Here is a 22,834-nt window from a genome sequence, read left to right on the forward strand (position 1 = left end):
ACCGCAGCTGCCAACAAAAATAAAATGAAACTCGGCAAGGCATCCTAAATTTCCCATTATCTTTAAAACTTCCAAGAAAGCGATCATTGTTGTAATGAGCGCCAACATGAACAGCTGCATCCTGCTTGCTGTGGTGCCACCTGCAGGCTGCGTTAGATGGGGCAAGGTGAGCTGCCTCCCTACTGTGGTACCACTTGCAGACTGTGTAGGATAGGAGAAGGTGGCAGCCTCTTCCCGTCAGGCTGTTTAGGATGGGAAAGTGAGCTGGCAAGCTTGGCACACCACCAATTAAAATCTGGCAATCCTCTAAATACTGAAGTCGGGAACATAGCAAAATATGAAGGATTTAGTTTCATGTAAGAATGTGGGATCTTGCAGAACCAGGTCGCAAGGAAAAACGAAAGTATAAAATATACAGATATATAACATTCTCTTGAGTAAATATTAAAGCATTTATCAGGTCACTATTGTATGTCTGTTAGTTCAAAAACAGTAATTTGTTCTCAAAAGTTAATGAAGAGTGCATTACGTGTCGCTTTCAGGCATAATGGCATACTATTTTAGTGCCCACCATGGAGCAAAAAGAATACATTCCACTGGACACAGATCCTGCGAGTTTGTGGGTGGGTGTCAGGCTCAGTATCTCCACACAGCTCAGATATGTCGCAACATTTTACAGAGCCAACTGCGTTCGCTGCGTTCACAAACATGTCCCAAAGACAAAATAAGGCCCACAGGTGACCGGGACAACGGGCTCTGTTAAGTGACAGAAACACACATTTGTCTTATGTGCATTTAACAATAAATAAGAAAAAAACATAAATAGTCCTCAGTATATTTCTATGTCAAAATTCTGATGCTTGATGCTTTCTTTGAATTCAGAAACTTGTTCTTTGGATACTAGCCAGGTGTAGAGGCAGCCGACCTCCTGCAGCAGAGGACACTCTCTCACCAGCCTGTTCATGACCTTGCTTGTGAGTGGGGAGTTCAGTACTCTGATCTTGATCAGGTTCTGCCACACGCCGGCGTCAAGAAGTTCGCAGATGAGTCGGTCATAGAGGACGTGGGGGTTCTGCAGCACCAGTTCAAGTATCCTCATGTTCTGGCATTTTTTCAAGAACACATTAAGGTCGTCTTCGGAGAGCTTCATGGAGGCGACTTGCAAGGAGCGCAGGGCCTCAAAGTATTGCATGTTTTCTGGTGCCAGGCGGTACGGGATATCTTCCCCTAGCAAGTAACCATCCAGGCAAAGGCTTTCAAGACAAGGACAGAACTTAGCGAGACACTGCAAATGATTGCGAGTGATGCTCAGCTTCTGTTGAGAGAAGCGTGTGTGGTAAGTGTACAGGAAGAGGTGCGTCATTCTGTTGCCCACCTGTTGCAGGAACCACACCAGTGCGTCGCAGTTTACATCTGCAAATTTAGCTCTCTTCAACTTCTGGAGACGCGCAAGCTGCTGCAACCGTGATAAGTCCATCTCGGAGTTACCAATGAAGGAGACTTGGATATATTCCAGGTTGGGGCAGAGACTAGCCAACACAGTTAATTGGAATTCATTTAGGATTTCACGGGAATGGAATTCTTTTAAGTTACACTGAACATTTTTGTGGTCGAGAGTTTGAAGGAAGTTAAACACCTTTTCCATCTTGATGTCTGGTACACGAAGAATCTCTATGTTGGTGAAGACAAGCAAGATGACAGCCACACCTGCCTCGGTTACTTTTGTCATGGAGAACTTTATCTCTTTGAGAGATCGAGCGCAGCGCGAGACAGGCTCCAGGATCCCTCCCTTGCTGAGCACTTCGATGTTAGCCCTAAGTCCGTCTTGAAGTCCGCATAAACGCAAGACGCCGTCGTCGTTGACGTCGTAGCAGCCTCGCAGGTCGATGCAATAAAGATGCTCGCATGTCCTAGCCACGATGTCGATCATGTGGTTGTTGCAGAAATCGGTGCAGCTGAGGTAGGTGAGGTTGGTGGCGGTGTGAAGGAAGGTGTATAGTTTGGTGGCTCTGTCGCCGCACCCGCCGTAGAAAAGAGACAGATTTTCCAGACAGCTTCCATCAGCGGTCTCCAGTACACCCGACTGGACAACAGAGCCGCTGGTGGAGAGACGACGCACCCGCAGTCGCAGGAGGAGTCGCACGTGCGATGGTGACGGAGTAATCTGAAGCCTCTCACTGATGGCCAGCAGAGCCTCACCTAAAGCATCACAGAAAATATAATTAGTGGAATGCAGAAAATGGAATAAGAGGCTACAAAACCACTATATATCAGAAATTATAAAATTGTCATATTCAGGGGAAGCGCTAAGCCCATAGGGGTACATATTCAAAAGCATTTTTTGGCGACCATTACTTTAAACAGAAAGAAAATGACCCCTTTACGTAACTTTTACTATACAGAAACAGTTTAGATAAGAATGCTCAACGCTATTATTTACGAATGTAAATGAATACAAAACACAGTTTCATTAATGCTCTGAATTTATTAGTCAGATAAATAAATCATTTACTAAGTGACTTTTTTTAATCAAGGATGACTGCAAATGCTGCAATTCTCTATTAATCTCTTTCAACAGACTCTAAATTAGTCTAAATCAGGTTATTTTGGTTATAATTAAGCTACTTAAAAGACTGAAATATACTTATTTGATCAAGCTTATCTGTTCATATATTTTAAAAGGTGGATAAAGTAAGCTCTTGCAAAAATAAAAGATTACAGTGGAACCTCGGTACTCGAACTTAATTCGTTCCAGAAGGCTGTTCGAGTGCCGATCTGTTCGAGAACCGAACGAATTTTTCCCATAAGGAATAATGTAAATTTGATTAATCCGTTTCAGACTCCCAAAAATACACTTACAGCGACTTTGCGGTGTATTTTCGTATGGTATTTATGATTGTATTCTCGTTTTCTTGTTCTCATTTGATAGAATGAAAGATTTGTTACAGGAATAGAGATGATTTTGAATGGTTTACAGAGTAAAAGTACTTTGAAATTGAGCTCAAAGTAGCGGAAATGTTCGATTTTTGATATTCAAGAGGAAATAAATCACGTCACAAGTCCAATACACGTCAACTGGTGGGTATAATATGCTGTCACAAATGCGCTGATATTATTTATACCATTTTTTCAACAATGCAGTAGTCTGCATAACAGTAAATCTTCCATTTTTTATGTGAATAAAAATTCAAAATGAAAAGCAAACGTAATATAAGAGGGGTCCGAAGTGGGAGGAGCTATAGGAGAGGGAGGGGCTAGCAGAAGGAGCATTCAGTATCTGATGAGTCGTCTTGATAGCCAGATGCTAACGGTGGCGCGAATACAATGCTGTGTAATTACGCTAATATTAGTAATAAAGGATTTATTCCAACTTGATATGAGAAACATGATAGATAACCTAGAAGCACAATAAAGATGCCGATATTAATATAAGGCATATTATATGGAGAGGCAGAGGCTGTGTTTACATCAGGGCAAACACACACTAACCAATTTTCTTTTTGGTTGACTCTTATCACTAATCTTCTTAGGCCCCAGGGTGACTTATTTATATAAATAATATTAAAAAAAAAACACCCAAAAAATGCGAAGAAACACGAAATAGTTTACAGTGAAGTTCAGTGGCGTTTTGGACTGAACGACAGCTGAGGGGAGACTAACACACTAGTTCTGGCAGGTCGCGTTTGTTTGGTCGAGTGCCGAGCAAACAGTCGACTACCGATCGATTTTTTACCGAACAAAGCGTTCAAGTACCAAATTGTTCGAGTACGGAGCTGTTCAAGTACCGAGGTTCCACTGTAGTTGAAAGAATCTTGAATAATTTCTCTGACATATGAATTAAACCCTCTAGAAAACAGCTTGATGTTGGTGTTAACAATTAGGATGAGATTGAACTAACCTACGGAGGCTTGGAGGGGCATAGGAAGGAGGGAATCGAAGTAGGAGGCCACGGCTATGAGCTCCGGGTGATCAGGGGCGTGGATGTGAGTAGCACATAAGCCATCCAGGAAGTGGGAGAGGTGACTCACACACTGCTGGTAAAGTGATCGAGGCTGCCGACGCGGTGCCATCCTAAGGGAAGGAAAACATCTTTATAAGAAACAGGAATTCAGCAAGAAAAAGCGTAAGTGTGAATGAAATGGTATGGTTTGAGTAGGATCTACATAACATGGGCCAATAGGTGTTATTCTAACGAAAAAAAAGTCCGCACAAGAACATAACATTAACACTGCTTGGAAGTTTGTTCAAGACATTTACAACTACACTGCCGGTTAGTGGTGCTTGGGTACCTATGTCCTCCATGAGCCTAGAACAACATTGTCATCAGATGAAGGGAGCTCGAAGAGGCTAGGAGGAAAATACATCTTACGAGAGAAGAATATGAGAAGATTTATAATCATCTTAAAGGGAGCACTGAAGAGGCTAAAATAAATAGATGGTAAATAATGGAGAAAGAAGTAGGCTACCTGATGATTAAAATTCTGGGGTGTCTTGATATTAGTGAAGGCCTCGTTATTCAGTGACTAAAATCTACCCTTCCTCGGATCAAACCTTCCTATTTCCAAAGTCCAGCATGACCGTAACAGGCTCAGCTCTTCCCCATGAATACAAGGAGGGGTGTTAATGTTGCAGTTTTATAAACCTAGTCATTGTGGTAGTCTACAAGCCTCCGGATGCAACATCCCAGCAATTCCAGGAACAGCTGTTAAAAATTGACCACTGTCTGGAAAATCTTCCAGCTCCTGCACCCAACATCTTGCTCCTGGGGGACTTCAACTTAAGGCACCTAAAATGGAGGAATATAGCAAATAATATTGTTGCAGTAATAACACCAGGAGGCAGCTCTGATGAAAACTCACACTCACACGAGCTTTTAAATCTCTGCACAAAATTCAATTTAAACCAGCAAATAATAGAGCCTACTAGACTGGAGAATACACTAGACCTCATCTTCACTAACAATGATGATCTGATAAGAAATGTCACCATATCAAAAACAATATACTCAGATCACAACATAATTGAGGTTCAGACATGTATGCGTGGAGCCCCAGACCGACAAAATGAGACTAGTCACGAGGGAGCATTCACCAAATTCAACTTCAGTAACAAAAAACATAAAGTGGGACCAAGTAAACCAAGTCCTAACCGATATAAGCTGGGAAGATATACTAAGCAACACAGACCCAAACTTATGCCTAGAACAGATTAACTCGGTGGCACTCGATGTATGCACAAGGCTTATTCCTCTAAGAAAAAGGAGGAGTAGATGTAAAATAGAAAGAGACAGGCGCTCCCTTTACAGGCGACGGAAAAGAATAACAGAGCGGCTAAAAGAGGTCAATATATCTGAAATGCGCAGGGAGACACTGGTCAGAGAAATAGCAAGCATCGAACTTAAGCTAAAAGAATCCTTTAGGAGTCAGGAATCGCGGGAAGAACTAAAAGCCATAAATGAAATCGAAAGAAACCCAAAGTATTTCTTCTCCTATGCCAAATCAAAATCGAGAACAACGTCCAGTATTGGGCCCCTACTTAAACAAGATGGGTCCTACACAGATGACAGCAAGGAAATGAGTGAGCTACTCAAGTCCCAATATGACTCAGTTTTTAGCAAGCCGCTAACTAGACTGAGAGTCGAAGATCAAAATGAATTTTTTATGAGAGAGCCACAAAATTTGATTAACACAAGCCTATCCGATGTTATCCTGACGCCAAATGACTTCGAACAGGCGATAAATGACATGCCCATGCACTCTGCCCCAGGGCCAGACTCATGGAACTCTGTGTTCATCAAGAACTGCAAGAAACCCCTATCACGAGCCTTTTCCATCCTATGGAGAGGGAGCATGGACACGGGGGTCGTCCCTCAGTTACTAAAAACAACAGACATAGCCCCACTCCACAAAGGGGGCAGTAAAGCAACAGCAAAGAACTACAGACCAATAGCACTAACATCCCATATCATAAAAATCTTTGAAAGGGTCCTAAGAAGCAAGATCACCACCCATCTAGAAACCCATCAGTTACACAACCCAGGGCAACATGGGTTTAGAACAGGTCGCTCCTGTCTGTCTCAACTACTGGATCACTACGACAAGGTCCTAAATGCACTAGAAGACAAAAAGAATGCAGATGTAATATATACAGACTTTGCAAAAGCCTTCGACAAGTGTGACCATGGCGTAATAGCGCACAAAATGCGCGCTAAAGGAATAACAGGAAAAGTCGGTCGATGGATCTATAATTTCCTCACTAACAGAACACAGAGAGTAGTCGTCAACAGAGTAAAGTCCGAGGCAGCTACGGTGAAAAGCTCTGTTCCACAAGGCACAGTACTAGCTCCCATCTTGTTCCTCATCCTCATATCCGACATAGACAAGGATGTCAGCCACAGCACCGTGTCTTCCTTTGCAGATGACACCCGAATCTGCATGACAGTGTCTTCCATTGCAGACACTGCAAGGCTCCAGGAGGACATCAACCAAATCTTTCAGTGGGCTGCAGAAAACAATATGAAGTTCAACGATGAGAAATTTCAATTACTCAGATATGGTAAACATGAGGAAATTAAATCTTCATCAGAGTACAAAACAAATTCTGGCCACAAAATAGAGCGAAACACCAACGTCAAAGACCTGGGAGTGATTATGTCGGAGGATCTCACCTTCAAGGACCATAACATTGTATCAATCGCATCTGCTAGAAAAATGACAGGATGGATAATGAGAACCTTCAAAACTAGGGAGGCCAAGCCCATGATGACACTCTTCAGGTCACTTGTTCTATCTAGGCTGGAATATTGCTGCACTCTAGCAGCACCTTTCAAGGCAGGTGAAATTGCCGACCTAGAAAATGTACAGAGAACTTTCACGGCGCGCATAACGGAGATAAAACACCTCAATTACTGGGAGCGCTTGAGGTTTCTAAACCTGTATTTCCTGGAACGCAGGAGGGAGAGATACATGATTATATACACCTGGAAAATCCTAGAGGGACTAGTACCGAACTTGCACACGAAAATCACTCACTACGAAAGCAAAAGACTTGGCAGACGATGCACCATCCCCCCAATGAAAAGCAGGGGTGTCACTAGCACGTTAAGAGACCATACAATAAGTGTCAGGGGCCCGAGACTGTTCAACTGCCTCCCAGCACACATAAGGGGGATTACCAACAGACCCCTGGCAGTCTTCAAGCTGGCACTGGACAAGCACCTAAAGTCAGTTCCTGATCAGCCGGGCTGTGGCTCATACGTTGGTTTGCGTGCAGCCAGCAGCAACAGCCTGGTTGATCAGGCGCTGATCCACCAGGAGGCCTGGTCACAGACCGGGCCGCGGGGGCGTTGACCCCCGAAACTCTCTCCAGGTAAACTCCAGGTAGGCGCGCCTCTGGCAAGACAGTGATGGAGTGAATAATGATGAAAGTTTTTCTTTATCGGGTCACCCTGCCTTGGTGGGAAACGGCAGATGTGCTAATAAAATAATAATAATAATAATAATAATAATAATAATAATAATAATAATAATAATAATAATAATAATAATAATAATAATAATAATATTATTATTATTATTATTATTATTATTATTATTAATCATCAATATTAATAAGAATAAAGGTGTTAGGCTGGAAAGTGTAAGCTTATCCACTGTGCTCCAGGAGTAACGCAGAGGTGACAGAATGAACCCATGTAGATCAACTAATTTGACTGTAAATATAGATGGTGACCGGGGTATCAAGCAGACAAGTAGGTACGTTGATGGTAAAGGTGTCACAGGTAAATATAGATAAGTGTATATATATATATATATATATATATATATATATATATATATATATATATATATATATATATATATATATATATATATATATATATATATATATATATATATATATATATGCAATAAGATCACAGTAAACAGGTGATTTCAGAATATGCAAAACAACCACTGTGAAAGAATTCCAAACGCTTTCGTGACTACTCACATTATCAAGGAACATTATCATTGTTCCTTGATAATGTGAGTAGTCACGAAAGTGCTTGGATTTCTTTCACAGTGGTTTTTTGCATATATATATATATATATATATATATATATATATATATATATATATATATATATATATATATATATATATATATATATATATATATATATATATATATATATATATATATATATATATATACAGTGAACCCCCGCATAACGATTACCTCCGAATGTGATCAATTATGTAAGTGTATTTATGTAAGTGTGTTTGTACGTGTATGTTTGGGGGTCTGAAATGGACTAATCTACTTCACAATATTTCTTATGGGAACAAATTCGGTCAGTACTGGCACCTGAACATACTTCTGGAGTGAAAAAATATCGTTAACCGGGGGTCCACATATATATATGTGCAGTGATATTGTAAAGATTTAAAAAATGGTTATAATCCCCTTTCATATGTGCCATTCTATAAGTGATGAGAGTTGCAAATGAACTGCTGAGTAAATAGTGTGAGGAAACTCAATAACTAAATGTGAATATTAAATCAAAGTTTTAAGGGACTCTTATGACCAAGTCAATGGTTTTTTTTCCAAATATATTGAACGACTAAGATTTGGTAATAGACTTCAGTCTAACTCAGAGCAGCTAAATAATAAAGGCAAAGAAATGTTAGATTCGTAACAATTCTTCTGTTTAATACAATTATGCACATAAAATTTCAGAAATTAATAAGTATATAGGTTGTGATGAAAAGAAAATTTCATAAATCGACAGTAAGTAAACACATGATTCTCAAACAAGTAAACGAAATATTATTATTATTATTATTATTATTATTATTATTATTATTATTATTATTATTACGTTATCATGCAATGAATAAAATAATCCTGTCGTGGCCCGGTGGCCTGGTGGCTGTGGCCCGGTGGCCTGGTGGCTGTGGCCCGGTGGCCTGGTGGCTGTGGCCCGGTGGCCTGGTGGCTGTGGCCCGGTGGCCTGGTGGCTAAAGCTCCCGCTTCACACACGGAGGGCCCGGGTTCGATTCCCGGCGGGTGGAAACATTTCGACACGTTTCCTTACACCTGTTGTCCTGTTCACCTAGCAGCAAATAGGTACCTGGGTGTTAGTCGACTGGTGTGGGTCGCATCCTGGGGGACAAGATTAAGGACCCCAATGGAAATAAGTTAGACAGTCCTCGATGACGCACTGACTTTCTTGGGTTATCCTGGGTGGCTAACCCTCCGGGGTTAAAAATCCGAACGAAATCTTATCTTATCTTATCTAACAAAGTTTTTTTATTTAAATATGAGTCAGGCGCGGGGGGGGGGAGGGGAGACCTGAGGTAAAATGGTCAGTGAGGAGATGAAGGCTAGTGAGGGACAGGGGGAGGGACAGGGGGGACGGGAGGAGGGACGGGGGCAGGGGCGGGGGGGGTCAACTGAAAGGTGAGACAGGGGGATAAGAAGTACACGAGAAGGAAGGAAAGAAGAAAGAAGTGTATAGGGTGAAACAAGGGTGATGAAGGACACCGGGAAGGGGTCAAGTGAGGGGTGGGGATCAGGCAGAGGGTCACACGACGGGGGTGGGGATCAGGCAGAGGGTCACACGACGGGGGTGGGGATCAGGCAGAGGGTCACACGACGGGGGTGGGGATCAGGCAGAGGGTCACACGACGGGGGTGGGGATCAGGCAGAGGGTCACACGACGGGGGTGGGGATCAGGCAGAGGGTCACACGACGGGGGTGGGGATCAGGCAGAGGGTCACACGACGGGGGTGGGGATCCGGCAGAGGGTCACACGACGGGGGTGGGGATCAGGCAGAGGGTCACACGACGGGGGTGGGGATCAGGCAGAGGGTCACACGACGGGGGTGGGGATCAGGCAGAGGGTCACACGACGGGGGTGGGGATCAGGCAGAGGGTCACACGACGGGGGTGGGGATCAGGCAGAGGGGCACACGACGGGGGTGGGGAGCAGGCAGAGGGGCACACGACGGGGGTGGGGATCAGGCAGAGGGTCACACGACGGGGGTGGGGATCAGGCAGAGGGTCACACGACGGGGGTGGGGATCAGGCAGAGGGTCACACGACGGGGGTGGGGATCAGGCAGAGGGTCACACGACGGGGGTGGGGATCAGGCAGGGTCACACGGCGGGGGTGGGGATCAGGCAGAGGGTCACACGACGGGGGTGGGGATCAGGCAGAGGGTCACACGACGGGGGTGGGGATCAGGCAGAGGGTCACACGACGGGGGTGGGGATCAGGCAGAGGGTCACACGACGGGGTGAGCAGCAGTGATCTCGTCAACATAACTTGCTGACCATATATACACTAACAAATTACTACTGTATACTGAAGTCATTACGCAGTATTTTTTACTTAATCTTTTGAAAATTATTATTTAAGCGGTCTTGATAGCAGCTTGGGACAGACGCACCTGAATGGTAACAATAAAACAATAATTAAAATAAGTATTTCTTATTTCCATCTGACGGTGAAGGAACCTTTGTGAAGCACAAACAGCACTCGTTTAAATAAAGAATAAAAGTTAATATTGACTGAAACAATTCACATTTTAGAGAGGAAAATTGAGAAGTCGTCCAAGGCTTTCACCAGTGTGGAAAATTACTGTAGTTTGATTACTGCTGTAGTGTTTTCATATGAGTTTTTTTTGTGTTGCTCACCACTGTTTATTACACTGCGCATTATTGTAGTATTATTATGCTTTGACCTAATAGCATAAACAGATTCCACTTAGAAAGATAACACAGGTGGTGCATAACTCTACGGTAGCTCCGGTATATCTCGAGAGGGTTTTGGAGTCAACGTCCCAGCGGCCCGGTCTGAGACCAGGCCTCGTGGTGGACCAGGATCTGATGAACCAGGCTGTTACTGCTGGCCGCACGTAAACTGACGTAAGAACCACAGCCCGGCTGATCAGGTACTGACTTTAGGTGCCTGTACAGCGCCTTCTTGAAGACAGCCAGGGGTTTATTGGTAATCCCTCGTTTATATGCTGGGAGGCAGATGAACAGTCTTGGACCCCTGACACTTGTTGTGTCTCTTAGTGCTTATCACTGGGGGAATGTCGCATCTCCTGCCGAGTTTTTTGCTTTCGCAGGGTGATTTTCGTAAGCAATTTTGGTACTAATCCCTCTAGAATTTTCCAAGTGCATATTTAATGTATCTTTCTCGCCTGCGTTCCAGGGAATATAAATCAAGGGACTTCAACCGTTCCCAGTAAATTAGGTAATTCATCATACTTATGCGTGCCGTGAAAGTTCTCTGTACACTCTGCAGGTCAGCAATTTCGCCTGCCTTGAAGGGGACAGTTAGTGTACAGCAGTATTCCAGCCTAAAGAGAACAAATGATTTGAAGAGAATCATCACGGGCTTGGTGTCCATAGTTTTGAAGGTTCTCACTATCCATCCTATCATTTTTTCTAACAGATGGGGTAGGTACATTGTTGTGGTCTTTGAAGGTAAGATCCTCTGATATTATCACTCCCAGGTCTTTCACATTAGTTTTTTTCTCTATTGTGTGGTTAGAATTGATTGTTTTCGCTTATGTGTGTGTGTGTGTGTGTGTGTGTGTGTGTGTGTGTGTGTGTTTACCTGTAGAGAGTTCCGGGGGTCAACGCCCCCGCGGCCCGGTCTGTGACCAGGCCTCCTTAGGTCAGTGTCCCAGGATGCGACCCACATCAGTCGACTAACACCCAGGTACCCATTTTACTGATGGGGAACATAGACAACAGGTGGAAAGAAACACGTCCAATGTTTCTACTCTGGCTGGGAATCGAACCCAGGCCCTCACCGTGTGAAGCGAGAGCGTTAACCACCAGGCCACCAGAGCCCTTGTGTGTGTGTGTGTGTGTGTGTGTGTGTGTGTGTGTGTGTGCACTCACCTAGTTAAGATTGCAGGGGTCGAGTCCAAGACCCTGTGTGTGTGTACTCACTTATTTGTGGTTGCAGGGGTCGAGTCACAGCTCCTGGCCCCGCCTCTTCGCTGATTGCTACTAGGTCCTTTCTCTCCCTGCCCCATGAGCTCTATCATACCTCGCCTTAAAACTATGTATGGTTCCCGCCTCCACTATGTCGCTTTCTAGGCTATTCCACGGCCTGACTACTCTATGACTGAAGAAATACTTCCTAACATCCCTTTGATTCATCTGAGTCTTCAACTTCCAATTGTGACCTCTTGTGTCTGTGTCCCTTCTCTGGAACATCCCGTCTTTGTCCACCTTGTCTATTCCGTGCAGTATTTTATATGTCGTTATCATGTCTCCCCTGACCCTCCTGTCCTCCAGTGTGGTCAGGCCGATTTCCCTCAACCTTTCTTCGTAGGACAATCCCCGTAGCTCTGGGACTAGTCTTGTTGCAAACCTTTGCACTTTCTCTAATTTCTTGACGTGCTTGACTAGGTGTGGATTCCAAACTGGTGCTGCATACTCCAGTATGGGCCTGACGTAAATGGTATACAGAGTCTTAAACGAATCCTTACTGAGGTATCGGAATGCTATCCGTAGGTTTGCCAGGCGCCCGTATACTGCAGCAGTTATCTGATTGATGTGCGCCTCAAGAGATATGCTCGGTGTTATACTCACCCCCAGATCTTTTTCCTTGAGTGAGGTTTGCAGTCTTTGGCCATCTAAACTATATTGTGTCTGCGCTCTTCTTTGCCCTTCCCCAATCTTCATGACTTTGCATTTGGCAGGATGTGTGTGTGTGTGTGTGTGTGTGTGTGTGTGTGTGTGTGTGTGTGTGTGTGTGTGTGTGTGTGTGTGTGTGTGTGTGTGTGTGTGTGTGTGTGTGTGTGTGTGTGTGTGTGTGTGTGTGTGTATGTGTATGTGTGTATGTGTGTGTGTGTGTATGTGCATGTGTGTGTGTGTTTGTGTGTGTGTATGTGTGTACTCACCTAGTTGTACTCACCTAGTTGAGGTTGCGGGGGTCGAGTCCGAGCTCCTGGCCCCGCCTCTTCACTGATCGCTACTAGGTCACTCTCCCTGAGCCGTGAGCTTTATCATACCTCTGCTTAAAGCTATGTATGGATCCTGCCTCCACTACATCGCTTCCCAAACTATTCCACTTACTGACTACTCTGTGGCTGAAGAAATACTTCCTAACATCCCTGTGATTCATCTGTGTCTTCAGCTTCCAACTGTGCCCCCTTGTTACTGTGTCCAATCTCTGGAACATCCTGTCTTTGTCCACCTTGTCAATTCCTCTCAGTATTTTGTATGTCGTTATCATGTCCCCCCTATCTCTCCTGTCCTCCAGTGTCGTCAGGTTGATTTCCCTTAACCTCTCCTCGTAGGACATACCTCTTAGCTCTGGGACTAGTCTTGTTGCAAACCTTTGCACTTTCTCTAGTTTCTTCACGTGCTTGGCTAGGTGTGGGTTCCAAACTGGTGCCGCATACTCCAATATGGGCCTAACGTACACGGTGTACAGGGTCCTGAATGATTCCTTATTAAGATGTCGGAATGCTGTTCTGAGGTTTGCTAGGCGCCCATATGCTGCAGCAGTTATTTGGTTGATGTGCGCTTCAGGAGATGTGCCTGGTGTTATACTCACCCCAAGATCTTTTTCCTTGAGTGAGGTTTGTAGTCTCTGACCCCCTAGACTGTACTCCGTCTGCGGCCTTCTTTGCCCTTCCCCAATCTTCATGACTTTGCACTTGGTGGGATTGAACTCCAGGAGCCAATTGCTGGAGCCTGTCCAGATCCCTTTGTAGTTCTGTGTGTGTGTGTGTGTGTGTGTGTGTGTGTGTGTGTGTGTGTGTGTGTGTGTGTGTGTGTGTGTGTGTGTGTGAGTGTGTGTGTGTGTGTATGAGTGCGTGTGTGTGTGTATGAGTGCGTGTGTGTGTGTGTATGAGTGTGTGTGCGTATGAGTTTGTGTATGTGTGTGTGTGTGTGTGTGTGTGTGTGTGTACTCACCTATTTGTACTCACCTATTTGTGGTTGCAGGGGTCGAGTCTTAGCTCCTGGCCCCGCCTCTTCACCGGTTGCTACTAGGCCCTCTCTCTCCCCGCTCCATGAGCTTTATCAATCCTCGTCTTAAAACTGTGTATGGTTCCTGCCTCCACTACGTCATTTTCTAGGCTATTCCACTGCCTTACAACTCTATGACTGAAGAAATACTTCCTACTATCTCTCTGACTCATTTGTGTCTTCAACTTCCAATTGTGGCCTCTTGTTTCTGTGTCCCCTCCCTGGAACATCCTGTCTTTGTCCACCTTGTCTATTCCACGCAGTATTTTATATGTCGTTATCATGTCTCCCCGGACCCTCCTGTCCTCCAGTGTCGTCAGGCCGATTTCCCTTAATCTTTCTTCATAGGACATTCCCCTTAGCTCTGGAACTAACCTTGTCGCAAACCTTTGTACTTTCTCTAGTTTCTTGACGTGCTTTATCAAGTGCGGGTTCCAAACAGGTGCTGCATACTCCAGTATGGGCCTGACATACACGGTGTACAATGTCTTGAATGATTCCCTACTAAGGTATGTGTGTGTGTGTGTGTGTGTGTGTGTGTGTGTGTGTGTGTGTGTGTGTGTGTGTGTGTGTGTGTGTGTGTGTGTGTGTGTGTGTATGAGTTTGTGTATGTGTGTGTGGCTCAACAATCAATATTTGCACCAATAACTCATTACAGTTGTGACCGGGTGTGGAAGTGTGAATTGCTCATTACTCTATAATTTGTTCATGATTGTAGCCATGTATAAACGTAAGTAACCATTCTTACAGAATTCATTACCTTTGTAACTTGTGAGCTCATTACCTTTGTACCTAGTTCAGCTATCAAAACTTTGGGGGCCCAGTCCCTGGACCCATTACGTACCTCTGTAATCTGTAAATACCTTTGTAATTTGTCATGATTGTGACTAGACCTACCTGGAGTTCATTACCTTTGTAAATTGTGAGTTCATTACCTTTGTAAATTGTGAGTTCATTACCTTTGTAAATTGTGAGTTCATTACCTCTGTAACTTGCTCAGCTATCAAAACTTTGGAGTCCAGTCCCTGGACCAATTATGTACCTCTGTAATATTTTGACTACCGCCCACAGGATGGGTATGTGGTGCATAATAAACATATTAAACTAACTAACTAAACTAACGCTGATGCAGTTTTAATTTCCTCAAGCTTTCCATCTCTGAGTAGATGAAATTTCTCTTCACTGAACTTTAGTGTTTTCTGTGGCCCATTTAAAGATTTGGTTGATGTCTGTTTGGAGTCATGCGGTGTCTTCGATGGAGGAGTCATGGCAATTCGGGTGTCATCCGCAAAAGAAGACGTGGAGCTATGGATTATATCTCTATGTCAGAAATGAGGATGAGGAACCCGATAGGAGCGAGTACTGTGCCTTGTGGAACAGAACTTTTCACAGTAGCTGCCTCAGGCTTTACTCTGTTTACTATTACTCTTTGTGTTCTATTTGTTAGGAAGTTATAGATCCATCTACCAACTTTTCCTGTTATTCCTTTATCACGCATTTTGTGCGCTATTACACCGGTAAGTCTATTAATAACACTAGCCAGTGAAATGTAACATTTTAACCGGTTAAAAACAAAATTGGTTGTTTTAAGCTGATTTTTACGCGCTAATCACGAATCTGAACTTATTTTGCCTATCACAGTCTTTTTTAAAAATCTCATAATCAATATTCTGGCTATTTAAGATTGAAGAACAACATGATATATGTTACCTAACAATTATGGGTATTATGTTATACATAGACATCGAGTGTGATGCATGCAATTTCAATCTTTATTTAAAAATTACTGTATAAAACATACAATAATCTGGAGGCCCATAGCCGAATATGTAAAACTGGTCAATTAGCAAGAACTCATTTAAAATTAAGTCCTTTCTAAAATTTTCTCTTATACGATTAAAGATATATTATTTTCATTAATGTTAATGTAAAAAAATTTAATTTTGCACCAAAAGAATCTTAGAAAACTTACCTAACCTTATTATAACAAGAACAATTTATTTTAGTGTGTGTGTGTGTGTGTGTGTGTGTGTGTGTGTGTGTGTGTGTGTGTGTGTGTGTGTGTGTGTGTGTGTGTTAGTTGTGTGTGTATGTGTGTGTGTAGCCGCCAGTTTACTCCAGCCACACCAACTGGGCTTTGGGGGTCTACCAAGGCAGTGAAGCGGCAGTTCATGCAGCAAGGGCCTACATCAGGGACTTACCAGACAAGGCAGTAGTCAAACTTGACTTGAGAAATGCTTTTGATATGGTGAAAAGAGATGTGGTCTTGCTAGCCGTTTGGGATCGGTTCCCCAGTCTTTTTCCCTTCATTTCAGCCGGCAACAGCAAACCCTCAATTCTTTTGATTGACGAACATAAAATTCCGTCATCAGAGGGTGTTCAGCAGGGTGATCCACTCGCCCCACTTCTCTTCTGCTTGGTGGTAAGAGAACTAACTTCCAGTCTGCGCAGCGAGCTTAACATCTGGTACTTGGATGATGGCACTCTGGCAGGTACTGAAGAGTCCCTGGTTGAGGACCTACAACTGGTGAAGACACATCCTCAATTTCTCCAAGTGTGAAATCATCACAACGAACCAAGAAATAATCAGTGCTGTGCGAACAATCCTTCCTGAAGTCTCTACTACCACTCCATCCAAGAGCACCCTCTCGGGAGCACAGCTGGGTCAACAGGCCCTCGACACAGTCCTCAAAGACAAACTGAATGACCTGAAGAGAATGGAGGAGAGAATAAGGGATCTTGATGCCCATGATGCCTGTATCTCCTCAAAAGGTGTCTTTGCCAAGGCTCACTTCCTGAGGTGCGCACCCTCTTTTGACAACCCAACACTCAACGAATGTGACTCACTCCTGAGATCAATCTTTAAGAAGGCACTGAATCTGTCACTGGAAGATTAGCAATGGGATCAGGCAACTCTCCCAGTGCGACTGGGAGGTATAGGGGTGCGCAAGGCAACGCAGGTAGCTTTATCTTCGTCTCTGTCCTCGAGTCTGGCTTCCAGTGGACTACTCAAGGACGTTGTCCCCAAACGCTTGAGAGGTGCGGTAGGAGCTCAAGACCCTAGGTTCATTGAAGCAGCCGTGCGGTAGGACACCCTTGCAGACTCCTCCAGTAGACCAGCTCCTACCTAAGAGCACAAACAGTCCCATATCCAACACATAACCAAAAAAGTATCCAAAACGGTTGGGATCCTCTCCAAGATACGATACTACGTGCCGCAAAATGCCCTTCTCACACTATACCACTCACTTATTTATCCATACCTCACCTATGCTATTTGTGCTTGGGGATCAACTGCAGCAACACACCTAAAGCCAATAATAATCCAACAAAAAGCTGCAGTAAGAATAATCACTAAATCCCATCCCTGGCAACACACCCCCCCACTCTTCATAGATCTAAACTTACTCCCTGTTCAGTACATCCACACTTACTACTGTGCCGTCTACATCTACAGGACCTTAAACTCCAATATCAACCTTGACCTAAAACGCTTTCTTGATAGTTGTAACAGAACCCACAGGCATAACACCAGACACAAACATCTCTACGACATTCCCCGTGTCCGACTAAACCTTTACAAAAATTCAATGTATGTCAAAGGCCCTAAAATCTGGAACACCCTACCTGAGAACTCTAGAACTGCAGACACATTCATCACCTTCAAAACTACCATTAGAAAACATCTTATCTCCCTGATACACCCCGTCAACTAACTACACGAATACCACCTGGTGGTTCACACTTACACTCACCCATTTGACCATAACAGAAATATTAATCTCAATCTTAAAATAATGAATCCTATGATACTCCAATACTGAAACTATGTACTGTGCCAAAACAAAAGCATTCACATTGCTAAACTCACAAACTAGTATTTAGTCACTTAGCCATAATACCAACTTACCTCATAATTTGTAATATTTTAAAATAAAGAATTAAACTAAGTCTGCCCGAAATGCCTAGCCATGCTAGGCATTCTAGTGGTACACTCTGTAATCATTATTTAACTACATGTAAACCACACAACAACCAAATTCTGTAAATTTAACATTGTAATCTTTATAGAGAATAAACTTTGAATAAAATTTGAATATGAATTGGGACAAACCGATCATGGAAAAAATCACCAACACAATGCTCACCAACGCTTCAGGAAAGGACAAAACTCGTCTCCTAGCGGTGAAGGCACCACACTCAGGAGATTTCCTTTAGCTGTTCCCAGTTCCTTCCTGGCCACTCGATTCGACCAACAGGCCATTCGGATTGGTGTTGCTCTTCGGCTAGCCGCCCCCATACTCACAGAACATAGGTGTATTTGCGGCAGGGCGACGGCTGATCAATTCGGACTTCATGGTATCGTGTGTCACACATCAGAAGGAAAGTATGCTAGACATGAGGGGGTCAACGACATCATGAAGAGAAGCCTCGCCACAGACCGTTGCTCAGCTCTCTGGGAACCCCAAGTACAGAGGTCTGACGGAAGTCAAAAGCGTCCTGAAGGAGCCACTTTGCTACCCTGGAAGGATGATAAGCAGATTGCCTGGGACTACACCTGTGCCGCCACATTGGCGGACACCTACTGAAGTTGAAGGAAGTGGAGCCGTCATCTACAGGGAGACCCAGAAGACCCGCAAATATGAAGGGCTTCCCCCTTGCTATAACTTCATCCCATTGGGGTCAGAGACCCTTGGAGCATGGGGTAAGTGTGCTCTAAAGTTCCTCAAAGAGCTTGGTGAAAAATTCATCACAGAAACCAAGGATCACAGAGCGGCCAGCTTCCTCTTTTAGAGACTCAGTGTCGCGATCCAGAGGGGAAATGCCTGCAGCATTCTGGTCACACAGCCCACCGCCGGGGAGCTGGACCAAATATTCGAGATGTAGGCTTTGAGATGTTATCTATGTTGTTCTACTCCATATTGTGTTTGTCAGTGTGATTTGTCTTTATATAAAGTCTACACAGAATATGGAATATAGGGGGTGATAGGAGAAGATAATATTCTAACAGCTCCCGGAAGAACCTTGAGTTTTCCCTGAAGTAGTTTTATTCTTTTCTCTGAGGATGAAGGTCCCCAGCACAGTTCCAGAGGTAGTACCTCGCTATATATATAACAAATTTCCATACACTTATGTTCAGTAATGGTTCTCCCACAGCAGTGGGAGAGCCATTACTGATCGTCAGGTTTTCCTGATATCTCTTCTCCATGATGGTTATCTCTTGGTGAAATCTGTCACCGTTGGGCTCTTTTTCACAAAAAAAAAAAACTATGTGGTGGAGTAAAACTAAGATTTGAATTTAGCGTCCCAAAATTAAGAAACGTAGGTTTTCAAACACGGACTAAAACTGTTCTTGACCGGTTCAATGTTTGTTGAGAGTGAGATTTACTCTATCGTTTTTATTCCCTTGTCATTACTGTAGAATACGGGGACCAAATCTGGTTCCTGTGGAACGCCACTTGTCATTGGTTTCCATTCAAATTTTCCCCTATTTATGAAAAATTTATTGCTTATTAGTTAATCATACCTTAATCCTTTAAAGAAATTTTACAATATGACTCCAAACATAAAATATCGTACGTTTTTTCATGATACTCTTGCCTAAAATACGTTAATAAAGTATTAAGTTTGTTAGAACGTTTCCTTATGAATCCGTGTTGAGACACGTTGTTTACATGATGTACAGCTCATGTCCATCAAGGTGACGTGGAAGAAACTAAGAGAACATGAAGACGGATCAAATAATCTTGAGAAAGAAGGCTAACAAACACGTATTTTGTAATTTCGCTGCAAAAAAGTGATCCAAAACCCACATGTACAAATTTTCGTTATTGATATACAGTTTTAGTAATGTATGCTAAGAATATCGGGTGCAAAAACAAAAAAAAAGGGAAGTACTTCTTTGTTATGTTCAGAGTCCCATATCATGCAAAAACATTAATGTAATAAGAGAAAAAATCCGTTAGTCTACTTAACAACTTGGATATACGAAAAAAAGCCTGCCTACTTGTTTAGCTGTGAAGTGGCTGGCAGCAATGGAGGTCAACAGCAACAGTCGGAGTAGCAGAAGAGAAAGGTGCCAGTACTAGCAAGAGCAGAGAAAGACGGCTACCTGGTGGTGTTGGTGGTGGTGATGGGGCAGGAGTGTGGGTCCAGCACGTGGCTGTGAGCGGGGGCGGCCTTCCCCTTGGGGGTGCTTGGCCCACGCCCCACACTCACCTTCATTGGTCACTGTGGGGGCTACCTCCTCCCTCGGCAGGTGGCCTGGGATGTTGTGGCTGTGTTATTTACTGATGGTTGGTTTTATGATGACGGAACTGGTACTTATGTTCTAGAAGTGATTATTTTTATGATGCTCAAACTGGTGTTTGTAGTGTGTGGAGGGGAGGGATTACTACTAAAATAAAACTCAGCACTTAATTAAATTTTATACTATGGACTTTCGGCGTGTAGTGAGGAAAAGGACTCGAAAATTCCATCAAATGTAAACAAAATGAGAAATTAAGGTAAATTAATCCTGTTTGAATAATTATCAAGATGTACTACAGGCTCATGACTTTAATATGAAGCAATTTAAGACTGTGTGTGGGAGGTGCATTGTTGGCAAAGACAATGCACTGTAGTATGGAGTTTATCTAAAGTTATCATATTTGTAACAGAAAAAAAAGTATACAGTGGTATGGAAACACGTATGTTAATTCTTCCCAACACTTAATAACAGTTAACTGATGGCAACTAACTTTACTGTACAGATTTCCAGTTGCAGTCACTCTTCCTAATTTGCCGTATCAGCTCACACTTTGTTATATAAACACTTTCATATATCTGCAACTATATAGTTTTCTAGTTTGCATTTTTCTCAACTTTTAGTTATACAGATGGTAGTCCTAACTTTGAATAAGTCCCTTTCACTACTGCCACTCGTTTTTGCATACATCGATGGCTTCAGAATATTTCGATGTTCTTCTTCGTGAACCTTCCCCTTAAACAACGACGTCCCTCTGATGGTGTATCCAGCGTGTTAGGTTCACCTTTAACATACGTCGACGGCCCCTTCAGTGACCTCTCTCGGCGATGAAGTCCACTTTAATTAATACTGACGTATACTTGAACGTGAAAGACATCGTGGGTGATTAGTGAGGGGCGAGATAGTTGCTCCGCTCCGTGGTGTCGCCGGCTGAGGCAGAGTTGGCACTAAGAACACCTGCAGCCTCCCCGGTGCCAAGTGCTGCCAATACCCCCTACCCTCTTGCCCCCCGTTGGTCTCTATCCTCCTCCCCTACTCTACCCAAACAATCCACTATTACTATCCCAGCATTCTTCTCTTCCTTTCTCCAAACAAGCACTACCACTAAGGAGCCCCACACACCCTGCTTATCCCTTCTTTCTTTATGACAACCACCAAACCTATTTTCAAATGTCCTTTCTGCTAAGACTTCCCTCCTAATATCACATTTTCTTTACATAACTTCCTTTCCTCTCCCCCCCCCCCCCACAATCCGTTTTCCTTCCATAGACATCACCCACACAAACTGCTTTTCTGACTCACTTTCCCCACACAACTCACTTTCCAGTCATCACTCACCTCATCTAAATCATCAGCTTTCTCTCATGTGTCACTCCACTCACTTTCCCGACTTTCGCCTCTTCCCCACACAACCCACCTTCGTGTTGTGATTCATCTCACCCAGATAACTCACTTTCCTGTCGTGACAGTAAAATAACTTTGACGGATTTACAAGCGGCAAAGCCATTGCATTACACCCACTCATTTTCCCTTCCCATTTACACCGAATCATGGACCCTCCCTCTCTCTCAAATAATTTTGGTGTTTTTATAGCTCTTGGTTTCTCTCTAGGTGTTCTCCCTCTCCATTCATGACCACCTCTGGGAAGCTCTGTTGTCACATACTATATGCTCATTGACAATGTTTAATCGTCTCGTTTGCTTCCTATATTTAGAAATATGAACTAAAACTATGTAGATTATACAGCATTGCAGTGTAGTGCTGTATAATGGTAGAAGTTTGTAGAAGTGGAGGTTGTTGAGGGTGCAAAAATAAATATCACTGTTGATGTAATAGTATATATAAAAAAAGACCGGGTGTTGATGATGAGACTTTCACCAAAAATATCAATTAGCTCGTTAAGGCACTGCAGTTGTTGAAGGTGAATGATTCATGCTCCCTGACAGTAGTGTTCACATCGAGGTGCTGGGAGTTTCTCCATGCATCAACAAGTCGTGTGTCTGATACAAAATAGGAGCATCGTCTCCCACACCTGTAAACAACAGTACGATGATGACCAGTCAACAGATCAAGAAACTGTCTGGGGGAAGGAGCGTCTTTGCACAGCACTGCCGGTGGCATATTAGGCTAGATAAGGTGTGTCAGGAAACAGAAGTGTTTCCTGACACGGGCCTCGCTATTATTTATGAATTTGTGGGTTTTAAATATCAAGAATTGTTGATTTTTTCAGCAGCAGCAACAAGCAGTATCAGCAAGCAGCACCAAGCACTAGCAGCAAGCAGTAACAAGTAGTATCAGCAAGCAAGAACAGCCTGGTGGCTAAAGCTCTCGCTTCACGCACGGAGGGCCCGGGTTCGATTCCCGGCGGAGTGGAAACATTTCGACGTGTTTCCTTGCACTTGTTGCCATGTTCACCTAGCAGCAAATAAGTACCTGGGTGTTAGTCGACTGGTGTGGGTCGCATCCTGGGGAACAAGATTGAGGACCCCAATGGAAATAAGTTAGACAGTCATCGATGACGCACTAGGTGGCTAACCCTCCGGGGTTAAAAATCTGAAGGAAATCTTATCAATCAGCAGCAGCAGTAGCAACAAGCAG

General features: G+C 43.6%; 1 protein-coding gene across 3 annotated transcripts; it reads right to left on the bottom strand.

Moving 5' to 3' along the window:
• Positions 1-640: 640 nt before the first annotated feature.
• LOC128689702 (uncharacterized) lies at positions 641-21,195 on the bottom strand. 3 transcript variants are annotated; one of them, XM_053778098.2, is made up of 4 exons: positions 21,021-21,195; positions 19,997-20,253; positions 3,899-4,071; positions 641-2,199 (listed from the first exon to the last, which is right to left on the bottom strand). In XM_053778098.2, exons 3-4 carry the CDS (start codon positions 4,068-4,070, stop codon positions 830-832), a joined length of 1,542 nt encoding a protein of 513 aa, XP_053634073.1. In that variant the 5' UTR covers position 4,071; positions 19,997-20,253; positions 21,021-21,195; the 3' UTR covers positions 641-829. The 3 variants fall into 3 exon arrangements, with proteins under 3 accessions (XP_053634073.1, XP_053634064.1, XP_069940917.1); XM_053778089.2 differs by having other exon boundaries at positions 20,730-21,195; XM_070084816.1 differs by lacking the exon at positions 19,997-20,253 and having other exon boundaries at positions 20,730-21,195.
• Positions 21,196-22,834: the final 1,639 nt, after the last annotated feature.

The sequence above is a fragment of the Cherax quadricarinatus genome, chromosome 1, assembly GCF_038502225.1.
Source record: "Cherax quadricarinatus isolate ZL_2023a chromosome 1, ASM3850222v1, whole genome shotgun sequence".
NCBI lineage: Eukaryota > Metazoa > Arthropoda > Malacostraca > Decapoda > Parastacidae > Cherax > Cherax quadricarinatus.